General features: G+C 44.1%; 1 protein-coding gene across 1 annotated transcript; it reads left to right on the forward strand.

Annotated features, from left to right (window-relative positions):
- Nucleotides 1-661: 661 nt before the first annotated feature.
- Nucleotides 662-970, forward strand: LELP1 (late cornified envelope like proline rich 1). The gene has a single exon (XM_008055098.1). The coding sequence runs from the start codon at nucleotides 662-664 to the stop codon at nucleotides 968-970; it is 309 nt and encodes a 102-aa protein (XP_008053289.1).
- Nucleotides 971-13,249: the final 12,279 nt, after the last annotated feature.

Raw genomic sequence — 13,249 nt, forward strand, 5'->3', positions numbered from 1 at the left:
CCCTAAGTCTACTTATGCCATACCTCCCATCCATCTTCAGAGGGTTGAGAAAGTGGCCTTGTGGCAGTTCTTTGAAACCTTAGTGGTACCATAGATCCCTTGAGCAGTCTGGTCAAACTTATGGGCTCCTTGGAATGTTTTTAAATGAATGACATACAGCATATGGGGTTACAGAAGATACCAACTATATTGAAATACATTTCAATGGCGAGCAGGGGTAAGGAGGTTCCAGGACCCTAGATTAAGAACTCCTACTAGTGACCAGTACTGGTCTGTGGCCTGTTAGGAATTGGTCCGCACAGCAGGAGATGAGTTGCAGGCAAGCAGAGCTCTGTCTATCAGATCAAAGGCGGCATTAGATTCTCATAGGAGCACGAACCCTGTTGTGAATTGTGCATGCAAGGGATCTAGGCTGCACGCTCCTTATGAGAATCTAATGCCTGATGATTCCTCCTACCCCATCCATAGAAAAAATGTCTTCCATGAAACCACTCCCTGATGCCAAAAATTTGGGGGATTGCTGGTCTAGAGCCTGAACACATCAAGAAAAAGTCTTTCTTAAGAACAAGGATGGGCAGAAGGTGTAAGAAGTCTGCAGAAATCCTCTCCCTCCTACAACATATCTCATATTGCTTTGCAGGACTCAAATAATCAAGAAACCATGTCGAGTGATGATAAAAGTAAATCTAGTGACCCCAAGAACGAGCCCAAGAACTGCGATCCCACGTGTGAGCAAAAGTGTGAGTCCAAATGCCAGCCCAGCTGTTTAAAGAAGTTACTGCAACGCTGCTCTGAAAAGTGCCCACGGGAGAAGTGTCCAGCACCACCCAAGTGTTCCCCCTGCCCTGCGCCGTGCCCGATGCCCTGCCCTGTGCAGTGCCCGACACCCTGTCCTCCCAAGCCCTGCGCCAAGCCCTGCACCAAGCCCTGTCCTCCTAAATGCCCACCTCCCTGCCCACCTCCAGAATGAGGCACCATGGGCACCACCCAACCCCACCACCATCATCATCTCCATCATGTACAATGTTTTGTGGGGCTAGGAATTGAAACCATGAACTGATAAGTAAACGTGTTCCTCTGCCGTGCAAGACTTCTGGTGATTTGGTGGTTTTTTGTTTGTTTGATTTTTTGGGGTTTATTTTGTTATGGTTTTACAGCACTAAACTGCCAGCGAGAAATCCTGGGAAAGTGGGGCTAGAGCCCTCCACTATCAATGACCACTGATGACAGGTTTTCCCTCTGACTTCACCTGCTGCTTAGAAGGTGTCCTCTTCTGAAGGCCCAGGAAATGCCAGGCCCTGTTAGGGCAGAACCTGGGCATCCATAAATTTGGCCACAGTTGTTCAAGTGTCTAACCCCAGGAAGTAGGAAGAAGAGAGGGCATGGTGGGGAAAGATGAGTGGTGTGACATTGGTAAAAGGTCCAGGAAGCCTCAGGAAAAGACATTCTACTACCTTTGCTGTTAGTCCCATTGCATAATGCTTAGGCAGAGAAGGGGCTCTAAGTACGGGCTGCTTGGATTTAATGCAACTCTAGCTCCATTGCATAATGCTTAGGCAGAGAAGGGGCTCTAAGTACGGGCTGCTTGGATTTAATGCAACTCTAGCTCCGCTCCCTCACAATTTTGTGACCTTAAGCAGCTTGCTTAACTTCTCTGTGTCTCAGTTTCCTTCTCTCTGCAAAAGGAACGATGATGCTGATAGTACTGTGTTACAGGGTTGTTATGAAGTTTAAAGAGTTGACAAATGCCAAGTGCCTGGTTTGCTGGGATATAGTGAGAAGGTGAAGGAGCTGCCTACACCTGCCCAGGTGTAACATTCATCACACCTGAATTTAACTGCCCCATATATCTCTTCTTAGCCTGTAAGTCTCCTCCACCATTAGTCAGGCTCTAACTTATACCTGTTAGCACGCAGCTAGACATTATTTAAAAATTTGAAAAGGAGGTGTGTATTATACCAAAGTCAGTTACTTGTCTTTAATGCTGAACGGTAGCTATGTAACATGTCACTATTGAGAGAATCCTGGTGAATGTTAAGTGAAACCTCTATTTTCCGCCAATCTATAACACTTCAAAAATAAAAACTGAAGTACAAAATATATGGAATTGGAGAACATCATCCTAAGTGAACTAACACAGGAGCAGAAAACCAAACGTGTTGTCTCTTATAAGTGAGAGCTAAACTAAGGATCTGCAAAGGCATAGAGAATGGTACAGTGGACATTGGTAACTCAGGAGGTGGGACAGGAAGGGATGGAAGGACGAAAAATCACCTCTCAGGTACAATGTGCACAGGTGGGAGTGGTGGGCACACTTAAAGCCCAGACTTCCCACCACTATATAATGCAACCATGTAGCTATCTGTACCCCTTAAAGCTACTGAAATAAAAATTTTTAAAAGATAATGCATGAATCTGGGAAGATCCCAAATAGGAATGAACAGGGAAGATATTCACAGCTGATATGTTAGTAGGAATTATGTACAAGTGACTACAAAAACTTCACATGGAACTAGCTTAAATCATAAAAGGGACTTTATCAGTTCACATGACTGAGAAGAATATTGGAGTGGGGCAGAGAATTAAAGCAGAAACTGTAGGAAGCAAGTCTTCAGGGTCTGGGAGCATGAAGCCGCCCTCACCCTCTCAATCTCCCTCATCTCCACCAGCCTCTGCCACTGATGGTGGGAGTGTAAATAGATAAACACCCTTTTAAAAACAATTTGGGGAATGTCTATCAAAAACATAAAATGATTCAACTCTTTGACCCAATGGCTCCTCTTCATAGAACCTACTCAAAGAAAAATAATTGCAAAATGAGGAAGAAGTTACACAAATAAATGTGATTATGATAGTGTAACTTAGAAAAAATTTAAATATCTAACAATGTTTGATTAAATAAATGTGGATCTATGGAACATTATACAGTCATCAAAATGTATTAAAGAGAAAAAGGTAAGACCTTGATTAAACATACAGCATAAAGTAATTGCCTTTAGCCAAGAGCTTCTTTGAATAATAATGATAATGATTTTATTATTAGAATGAAATACGTGGAGATTCTCATTATGTTAGGACAATGGAGTTATGGATAACTAGTACGGTATTTTTATTTTCACTGATTTCTGGATTTTTATTAATATATTTTTATTTGTTTTGTAATAGGATGAAAAAGAAATAATCAACAATTCATGAAATAATTATGAATACTTTAGGGATTCCCAAAGTCATTTCTTTTATTCAGCATCCAAAAAAAAGGAAGGAGAAACGTTTTAGGGAGCACACACACCATGTAGGACACATCTCTCCTCGGGTGCCTTCCCTCCAGGCATAGATCTCAGTTCCAGGCCTCCTGGTGGCTCATTTGGGAGTAAGGGTCAGGGAGCCATGCTCTTCCACGTGACTTTGAGGACTTGGGGCATAGACTGGCAGGAGGCCAGCCCTGGGAACATAAAACCATCCATTGCCAGTTTAGCTCTCATTTCTCCCATGTAAATGAAACCAAAGATAGACATCTTCTAATGGCTACTTTCCCAGCAAAGAGCTGGATCAAAGGCAATTCTGGGGAGGTGACTGGAACACGATGAGGGTGCCACCTCCCTGTAGAATGCCATAATTACTCCCAGCCCCAGCGGCAGTCACCAGGCCCAGTCCCAAAAGGTACAGGGTTGTATAAATAAGCAGCACCTGAAGAGTGGCATCACGAGAATCTGTGCAGTGCCAGGTTCGATGGCTCCCAGATAACGAGGTAGGGCAGAACCAAGCCCTCTCCTTTCATGGCAAAGCAGTTTTGAGGGTCCATTAAGATGGTCACAAAAGGAGCCTCTGCCACAAACCTCCTTGCCTCATGCTTTCTTGAGAATCAGGCAGAGTACAGCCTGCCTTGCCAAAAGGCTTCTAAACCCTTCCAAACCAGGCCAGCTGGATGTGATGTGAGGTGGGCAGTTGCATGAAGGCTGGGCACAGAACACAGGAATGTCTGGCTTTGAAGCTGGATGAAAGTTAGAGATCATTTTCTTTCTTTCTTTTTAAATTTTCTATTTCATTTTTTATTAGAGACAGGTCTTGCTAGGCTGTTCTCCAACTCCTGTGCTTAAGCAATACTCCCCCCTCAGCCTCCTAGAGCACTGGGATTGAAGACCTGAGCCACTGCACACTGCCTAAGAAATCGGTTTCTTGCCTTTCCCACCTCCACATGGGAATGGTAACTGGGGAGATGGCAGAAAGAAGCCAGTTACCTATTTTTCCCGTCCTATTTTTCCCATCCTGCTTCCACATGACCGGAGATTCCAGTTCAGGAACATGAGCACAGGCACATTCTGGAAGGCTTTATGGGGCATAAGTCATAACTGCTGCTGTCACAGTTGTTGATGCTCAGCAAGTAAACCTATCAGTAAACACAGTAAGTTAGTTGCCAAACACATAAAGATTCTAAGATACAAAGTGATCATAAAATGCATACCAGGATATTTTCAGCCATACCTGTCTTCCAGGTGCATGAAACCTCAGATGTCTCCTCTCCAGAGCCATGAGCTCTCTCCCAGGCTCAAAAGAAAGTCTGCTCAGATGGAGGAGTCATGAATTTTTGGATTGCCTGAGCCCGCGGGTTCAAGACCTGCCTGGGCAACTTGGTGAGACCTCATCTCTACAATAAATCAAAAAATTGGCTGGACGTGGCAGCGCATGCCTGTAGTTCTAGCTACTTGGAAGGCTGAGGCGGAAGGATCGCCAGAGCCCAGCAGGTCAAGGATGCAGTGGCCAGGAGCGTGCCACTGTACTCCAGTCTGGTGAGAGAGTGAGACGCCAACTCAAAAAAAAAAACCCTTAAGAGTCTCCCCTTTGACCAGAAGACAGCTTGAATGACAACCTAGAACACAAAAGTCTTCAGGATCTGGCCTGTCTCCTTCTCTAGTTCATCACATCATCTCTCCATCTCCTTCTAGAACTCTGCTGCCCAAGCCAGGCGCGGTGACTAATGCCTGTCATCCCAGCACTTTGGGAGGTCGAGGCGAGAGGATTAGAGACAAGTCTGAGCAATTTGGCGAGACCTCATCTCTACAATAAATCAAAAAATTAGTTGGGCGTGGTGGCACATGCCTGTAGTTCTAGCTATTTGGAAGGCTGAGGTGGAAGAATCACCTAAGCCCATCAGGCTGAGGCTGTGGTGGCCATGATTGTACCACTGCACTACTGCCTGGGGGACAGAGACCCTGACTCAAAAAAAACCCAAAAAAGTTCAAATCCAGCCTGGGCAACATAGCAAATCCCATCTCTAAAAAAATTAATAAATAAAAACTTTGCAGCCCAGTAACAGGTAACTGGTAACATTTCCTAGAACACAGCACAGTCTCTGACTTTTGTGACTTACACTTGTTTTCTTCTATGGTTCTTCCTTCCTCCACTAAATTCTCCTCAGAATGACCCACCTGGGCAAATCTCCATGCTTTAACTCTACCTCTTAACTGACTTTCGAAGTTCACCTTCCTCCAGTCCTCACTCCAGAGGAAGCCAGACAAGTCAGTCTTGCCAATATTCAAACTGATACATGACACTCTCTTGCTTAAAACCTTAAGTCTCCCCTTTGCCCAGAAAACAGCTTGAATGACAACCTATCACTGGCATCACAAGTGTCATCTGCTCCGAGTCTTTCCCAACACCCACCTCCAGGCTGGTAAGATGCTCCTTTCTGGGGTCTCAGTGCACCCATGCCTTCCTCTCCTGTAACACTTACTTCCCACATTCTGGTCGCTTGTTTGTAATCTAACTCTCCCACTCGCCCATAAGCTCTTTAAGAAGGAACAGCCATACACACATAGCAGATATCCAATAATAGTAAACAAGAGGATTCTCAGAGGCTTTGGAGACACTTTTCCAAAGAGGTGGGGATGTTCTGGACTGTCCATCATTCTCCTTAACTTCTCAGCATGGAGTTATCCTCAGAATTCAACAACAGGGAGGGAGAAGTGAGCTGAATATTAGTGATTTGGGAATGACAAGAAAGGCAGCCCTGGCCTGGGTCACGGTCCTGTCCTTGGCCCCTTTCCCCTGCAGCCATAAGATGCAGATTCTGCCTGCCCTCCTCCTGGCCTTGCCAGGGAGACACAGGCTGTCACAGAGCAGATTTCTCACTTGAGAATCAGCATGGGAAAGGGAAGACTTGGCGTCACACAGACATGGGTCAAAGTTTGCTCTGCAACAGCCAGTTGCATAGCTCAGGAAAGCTGCTTCACGTCAGTGGGAGAAGGGGGCTTGGGTGTCTTCACCTAAAGAATGAGAAGAAACTCTCATCAAGGCATGAGTAGGATGATGAAGTGAGAGAATTTATGCCAAGACCCCAGGGGTGGAAACTGAACTTAGGAAGCCAAGAATACTCAAGGGCCAAGGACCACACCTGATGTCACAACCTGTCATCCACTGCAGCATGAGCTTCCTGCCCTCTGCTGTGTGAAGCTATGCATTTGAGGGAGAAAAAGAGAGTTCTAGGAAAGAATTGCAAATATCTTTGATGGCAAGTAGAGTTAGGGGGTCATCCCCTCTACCCCATTCCCAAGCTGGGCCCGCAGGAAGAACCAGAAGGAGCCGCCTGCATCACTGAATATAGGAGCTGGATGTGGCCTTCAATACACCCTCAGTGTCTAGGTGAGGACAGTAAGGTCCAGAGAGAGGAAACAACCAAAGTAACAGTAGGTCGATTGATGGACGAGTGTAGTATTTCTTTCTTTTTTTTTTTTTTTTGAGCTGGAGTCTCACTCTGTTTCCCAGACTGGAGTGCAGTGGCCGCTCCCGGCCACCGCAGCCTCGACCTGCTGGGCTCCGGCGATCCTTCCGCCTCAGCCTTCCAAGTAGCCGGAATTACAGGCATGCACTACCACGCCCGGCTGATTTTTTTATTTATTGTAGAGATGAGGTCTTGCTGCCCAGGTGGGTCTCAAACCCACGGGCTCAGGCAATCCACTCACCTCAGCCTCCCAAAGGCGCGGGATTACAGGCTGAGCCACCGAGCCCGGCTGAGTATAGTATTTCTAACCTTAGTTTAGGCCAAGATGAGCCAGACCCAGACTCAGAAGGGAAAAGGTGAAGTCCAGCAGCAAACCTTAAAAATTTGGAAGCATCATTTCTCCCAATTGCCTATGTTAGTGATTATTAACCTGAAATTCCTGCCCCCTCCCCAGCCCCTCAAAGATGAAGGCACATACATGCATGCATTTCCTTATGGCTCCATACGGATAAGAGTTACTGACTGGTCTGTGTCTTTGCCATCTTCCTGAAGCTTATAGAGAATCCCCACTACATCAGTCTCCTAAATGTTTTCCACATGAGCCATTGCCCAGACCAGACACGAGCTTACCATATAACTTTGAACAAGGCCCTTAACACTTTTTACCTGTTTCCTCATCTTAAAAAAGTTCAGTGAATAAATAGTTATGAGTCTCCTGTTTAAAGCACGTGCTGGAGTTAAAAACCGAGGAGGCGGTATCAGGTGGCCTCTCAAGTCCTTTCTGGCCCTGAGGGCCTGTGATCCACAGCTCCTTCCTAAATCCACACCTCTGATTCAGACTCTAGGTGTGGGTGACACGGGGGCAGGGGAGGGAGAGGGATGGCAGCCTCTTCCCCAGGAATTCACAAGCTCAGGAATCTCTCCAGAGGCACATGCTCCCCAGGAAATGGGATGAGCCACATTCTGTACCATCCAGCTTTATCAGAGCCATTGCCCTATAATATGAAGATGAAGGAATCAGAGGAGTCTGGGAACTTTTATGATCTGAGCAAAAGAGATAGTTATTTGATGGGAATGGAAAAAAAATAATATCTTGCACACACCTGAGTCTTTTCTGCTGACCTTACCTAATTATGCCTGGGCTCCCGGTAATGACAGCTCCAGAAGTCTAAGATTTTAAATATCAGGTGGTATTAAATCAGATTAGCTCTGATCTTGCTGGAGGGCTGGAGATGATCAGATAAATGACTTAGTCACTTTATCTTAAGATTTGAGGTGGGACAATTTCCACAAGGCTGTCCAAGCCACAGCCCCAGATATTGGGCTACTAAGGTTGATTTTTAAGGGATCAAACTCCAAATATTCAAACTCTACACCTAGGAAAAGACAGGCCAACTAAGACTACTCAGCCACCTGGCTGGGCCACTGCCACATGCAGAGGACAGAAGACTGGGTCTTCCTGCAGGTGTTTTATAACATGACCAAGGGGGAAAAGCGCTCACACCACACCCAGTCACAAAATTAAAGTCACGTAGGTACCCTGGTTAATCACTCATGATCACATTTATAGCATCACAGAATGCCAGAGCTGAAATAGATCTGATGGAAAGCCTGACTTTCCTATTTTAAAGATGATGAAACTGAAGCCAGAGAGGGTCAGGGACTTGCCTGAGGTCACCCACCTTGTTAGAGACAGAGGCAGGTATCCTAGGCCACTGTGCAGCACACCATCTTTGCACCACAGTAAGTGGAAAGTACAAGTCAAAAACCAAGTACTGGGGAATAGAGCAAGGGACATAGAACAAAGAGAACTGGGAAAATCAAGGAAGGCTCCATGAAGGAGGTGAGGCTTGAATCAATTCAGATTACACTAACATTGGTTAGTGTATACTTGATGGCCTGATGTGTTGGAGCATAGATTCTCTAATTGATTCCTCAATAAAAGATCTGTGAAATAGTATTTTCCCTTCTTAACAGAAGGAAATTGAGGCTCTGAAAGCCTAAGCCATGTATCCTGCACATACTCTATATAAAGTGGGACCCCCACCCAAAAAATGGAATTTCTTTTGAGGGCAGGTCCCACCCCCCTCCCCACTAGGTTCTAGGAACCCATTGGCATCAGTGTGCCAGCTAGCATTGCTGTGAGAGGCTGAATTCAGCTTCAGTGAATTTTTTTTTAAGATTCTTTCAACATGTTTGCCAATTTCATGATGGGTGATATACAGGAATAACATGTAAACTATGCGGAGTGTTCAGTAGTTTTGACCAAAAAATGGCATGACTCCCATGTCTCACCTTCCCTATTCACCGGATTTCACCCCAAGCATTGTTTTGTTTGTTTCCCTGGATGAAAAAAGTCCTCAAAGGGAAACATTTTCCCATTTTGGAAGAGGTAAAACAAAAAAAATTGGCAGAAGCACTAAAAGGCATCATAACTGATGAATTCAAAAACTGTTTTGAGCAATAGAAAAAGCTTCTCTCAATCATAAGCAAACCCTAAACATTTACCATAATACTATAAGAAAGGGATTGACAGTAATGGAATACTGCCAGGGGACGGTGGGGAAGGGGGAGAAGACACACAACATCAATAAGGGTACCTGATCTCAAAGCAAAAGAAGTGGGGACCAAAGGGAGGCCAAAATTTTACCTGTATGATAACCACTTGTATACCTAATCCTGTATTGTATCCCTCATCTTTAAAATTTTTTAAAAATGAATATTTTAAAAAAGCATCTTGATAGATGTATTGCATCAAACGGAGAGTGACTTGAAGGTGACTGAAGTTTAAACATGTAAGAATAAATACACAATTTTTTAATAAATAAATTCTGTTTTTGAGGGGAATCCCCTTCACATGATAATCAAACCTAGGTTAATAGGATCTTGAATTCAGTTCTTTTTTCAAGCATCTCAGCACCTCTCTTACCAAAAGTTAGTCCTTGATTGAGTGATTGCATGACAAGTAGGATTATACTTAAATAACAGAAAAGGAAAATGAAATTGTATTGCATCTGAGACTTCCCCCCTCCAGAGTTCCCAAGAGCTTCAGATATTAGGAAGGCTTATTCATGTTCTGCTGCCATAACAAGTTGTCACAAATTTAGTGGCTTAAAACAACAAAATACATTGTATTACATATATGGAGGTCAGAAGTCTAAGACAGGTCTCATTGAACTAGAATCAAATTGTCAGCAGGGCTGCATCTCTTTCTGGTGGATCCTCAGGAGAATCTGCTTCCTTGCCTTTTCCATCTTCTAGAAGTTGCCGTTATTCCTAGCTGGAGGTCTTCTTCTGTATTCAAAGCCAGGAATGGCCAGTCAAGTCTTTATCACATCACATCACTGTGACACTGGCTCTTCTTTTCCACTTTGAAGACCCCTTGTGATAACACTGGCCTCCCCTGGACAATATAGTCTCTCTATTTTAAGGTCATCTGAGTAGCAACTTTGATTTCATCCATTACCTTAATTCAGTTTTGCCAAGAAACCTAACATATTCACACATTCTAGAGAGTAGGTTGTAGACGACTTTGGGAATCCATTATTCTGCCTACCACAGAAGAACTCTGGGATCAATTTCAAGAAAGTTCCAGTGTCATGAACCAACTCAATGACAGGCAGGGAGTCCATTGAGAAGTTGAACTCCAGGCTCTACCTAACTGAGTTCACTCCCCCCTCCTCGGATGAGAACTTGATCCAGTCTCTCCATCGTTCTGCACATCCCTGTTTATTCTCCTTGTCTTTGGGCTTCACCAAAGCCATAGAAATGATCTGGCATAAGCAAAATAATTTCATTCATCCTGTTGCAAGAAACCTCTAGAAATCTCAATCAAGCAGATCTCTTCACCCAGTCCCTTTCCTAAGCTAGCCTCAGTCTTACCCTCCATCTCAGTTAAATTGCTAAACAGGCTCCTAGCAAGGATTCCTTCCTTGAGGCTACCTGGAATAGCCTTGCCCATTTTCCTTGCCTGAGCAGTCCCCATTGTCCGTTAAGACATAATATGGACATCTCCTCCCTCAGGAGCCTCCCATGACCTCCCACCCAAGGCCAATGAAAAGACCTTCTTCTGGGATGTGGAACACATCTGTTCATCATCTTCATAACACCATGAGCCTTCAGAGAAGGAAAAGGCCTTGACAGCACACAGGGGTCATGAATGACTGAAAGAATAAATTAATAAGCTCAATGGTGGAGAATTTCTTGTATCATAGGACACAGGAAAGATGCTTTGCCTCTTAAACAGCATACTATGGAAAAGATGAAAAATACAAGGAGGGAGGGGAGAAATGGAAGGAGGAGACAAAAATTAAAAAAGAGTAGAAAAAGAAAAAAAGCAAAAGGAGAGCCTCCCCATCCTACACCTAATCACCCAATTCCCAGATACCCCCAAATAACCTTATTCCTTCATATATACCCATGAGTGTTCTACATCCTTCCCTATTCAGGCCTCTGTCTCCTACCAGGACACACATAGGATGCATGCTGGTGTTATGTCACTCTTTCGTGCACCAGTGCCAAAAATGACACCTGGTCTCCCCAGATCAACTTTTAAAAACTTTTCATGTGTCAAGCATGCAAAACCTGCATAAGCATTCGAAAGCATTTCTAATTTTAGCCAAATATCTTTGTCAGGAAATGACCTAAACCTTCCTCTTCAAGTTAAGGGCTTGAATTTAACTTAAAATTAAGAGGACGGGAGGGGAACACCATCACATTTAAAGATCCTAGAATTAGGTCAACTGTAGCAAAGAAGCACAAGTCCACCACTTTATGGACTAGGGATTATTTCCAAAAATGTATTTTTCCATTTTCAGTTAAATGAAATCTCCCTCTACTCCCATCTGTCTCCTACATTCAGTCTTTTTGTTCCTTCATTAAAGCATTTACTTCATCAATAATCATTTGTCTTCCATCATCTTCCACTTACTATATCTACAGCATACCCCTTACTCTCTAGGAATTTACAGCCCAGGAGAATAACAAGATCTTGTAAATAGATAAATGGAAGTTCCAATAGCAGTAGTAAATGTCATATAAATAGCACAAACAACAGATGGGCGTTCATAGAAAGATAGATTGGTGTTTAGAGTCATCAAGATTCTCAGAAGGTGGTAGACATGAGTAGATTTTTGAAGCATGCTTAGAAATTCATCAGGCACAGAGAAGGCACACCAGGTAAAAGTAACAGCCCAAACGAAGACATAGAGGTAGAAAAAACTAGGTGTGTTTGCTTGGAAAAGTTTCCTTTCATCCCCTGACTTTTGTTGACTTGAGTTCTAAGAAAAATTTTTCCAGAAGACAAGACAGGCTAACTTCTTTCTAGCCTGTTTTCTTGGTCACTATGAAAACTCTGTAACTCCACCTTCAGAAGGGTCATAAATCAAGGTTGAGAAGATGAAGATTGCCTGCCTTCTCCTTCCTCTCTCCTCCCCTCCACCACACTTCCCAACCCAAGAGTAACAACTGACTCCTATTTCCCTCAAAACCAGCACTCAGGGAAATTGCTCTCTCCAGGAGACTGAAGACTCTTTGTTTCCCTGGGACCTTGCATCAAAAAGTATGACTTTCCAGGCCCAATGAAGAGCCATCCTACGGAAATGTCTGAAATAAGTTCTACCAGCCCTTGACCCCGACCGACCCCAGGCCTTAGGCAAAAAGCTTTCCCATTGGTAAAGATGAGATGAGCAAGGTGGATCTTATCTGAACCAGTTTGGGCAGACGAGGAATCCCAGCCCTGGTTTAACAGACTGAGATAACGTTTTATGAACATTCTTTTCCTGCTGCCTCTGATGAGAGAGATCTGAGAGGGGCCCCTCCCTGCTAAGGCCTGGTGAGGACCCAGAGGCCAAAATGCAGTCTGATTAATAGGCATCCCAAGCAGTGACTCAAACCATCGGTGATTTCAGAGGAAGCTCATTATGGTGACTCCACAATTAGGGCCTCAACCCATGTGCCTTGTCAGTCCTGCAGGAGGCTGGACTAAGCACTATATAAAAGTTCTTGCTCTGCTGGGCTCTGCAATTCACATCCTCTGCTGAGTCTTGCTGAAGATCAGGTAAGTGAGACATCTGTGCCCTCTCTCCCCGCTGCTCTGTCTTGAGTAAGTCACTATTCTGTTCCTCCCGTGGGCTGTACCTTCTACTGATTTTGTAAATTGTTTGCCATTTCTTGAAGCTCTCAAACCATTCTTTGTATAATATCTAGTCTCTTGTATCTGATTTTTAAAAGCATTAGTCAAGTAGAAGAAAAGCAAAAGATCTGTGGTGGGACTGGGATTTGGAGTTATGGATATCCAGACAAAAGCCATGAGAATATCCCTAACTAGAACACAGGGTCATAGAGAGCTGAGGCAGGCATAGAAAAGAGAAAGAGATAAAAAGCAGCAAAGAAATGAGTTCTTAGCATTAATAATCATCCATTCCTCATTCCCCTCTCCCAATTCTTTATTCCCTAGTTCCCAGTCTAGTATTTTTAATGTGGGTAACTTCAGATTTTATGTTTGTTTCAGGCTCTGCAAATCACCCAAAG

Source organism: Carlito syrichta, unplaced genomic scaffold (assembly GCF_000164805.1).
Source record: "Carlito syrichta isolate Samal-C Ts95f unplaced genomic scaffold, Tarsius_syrichta-2.0.1 Scaffold301671, whole genome shotgun sequence".
Classification (NCBI taxonomy): Eukaryota; Metazoa; Chordata; class Mammalia; order Primates; family Tarsiidae; genus Carlito; species Carlito syrichta.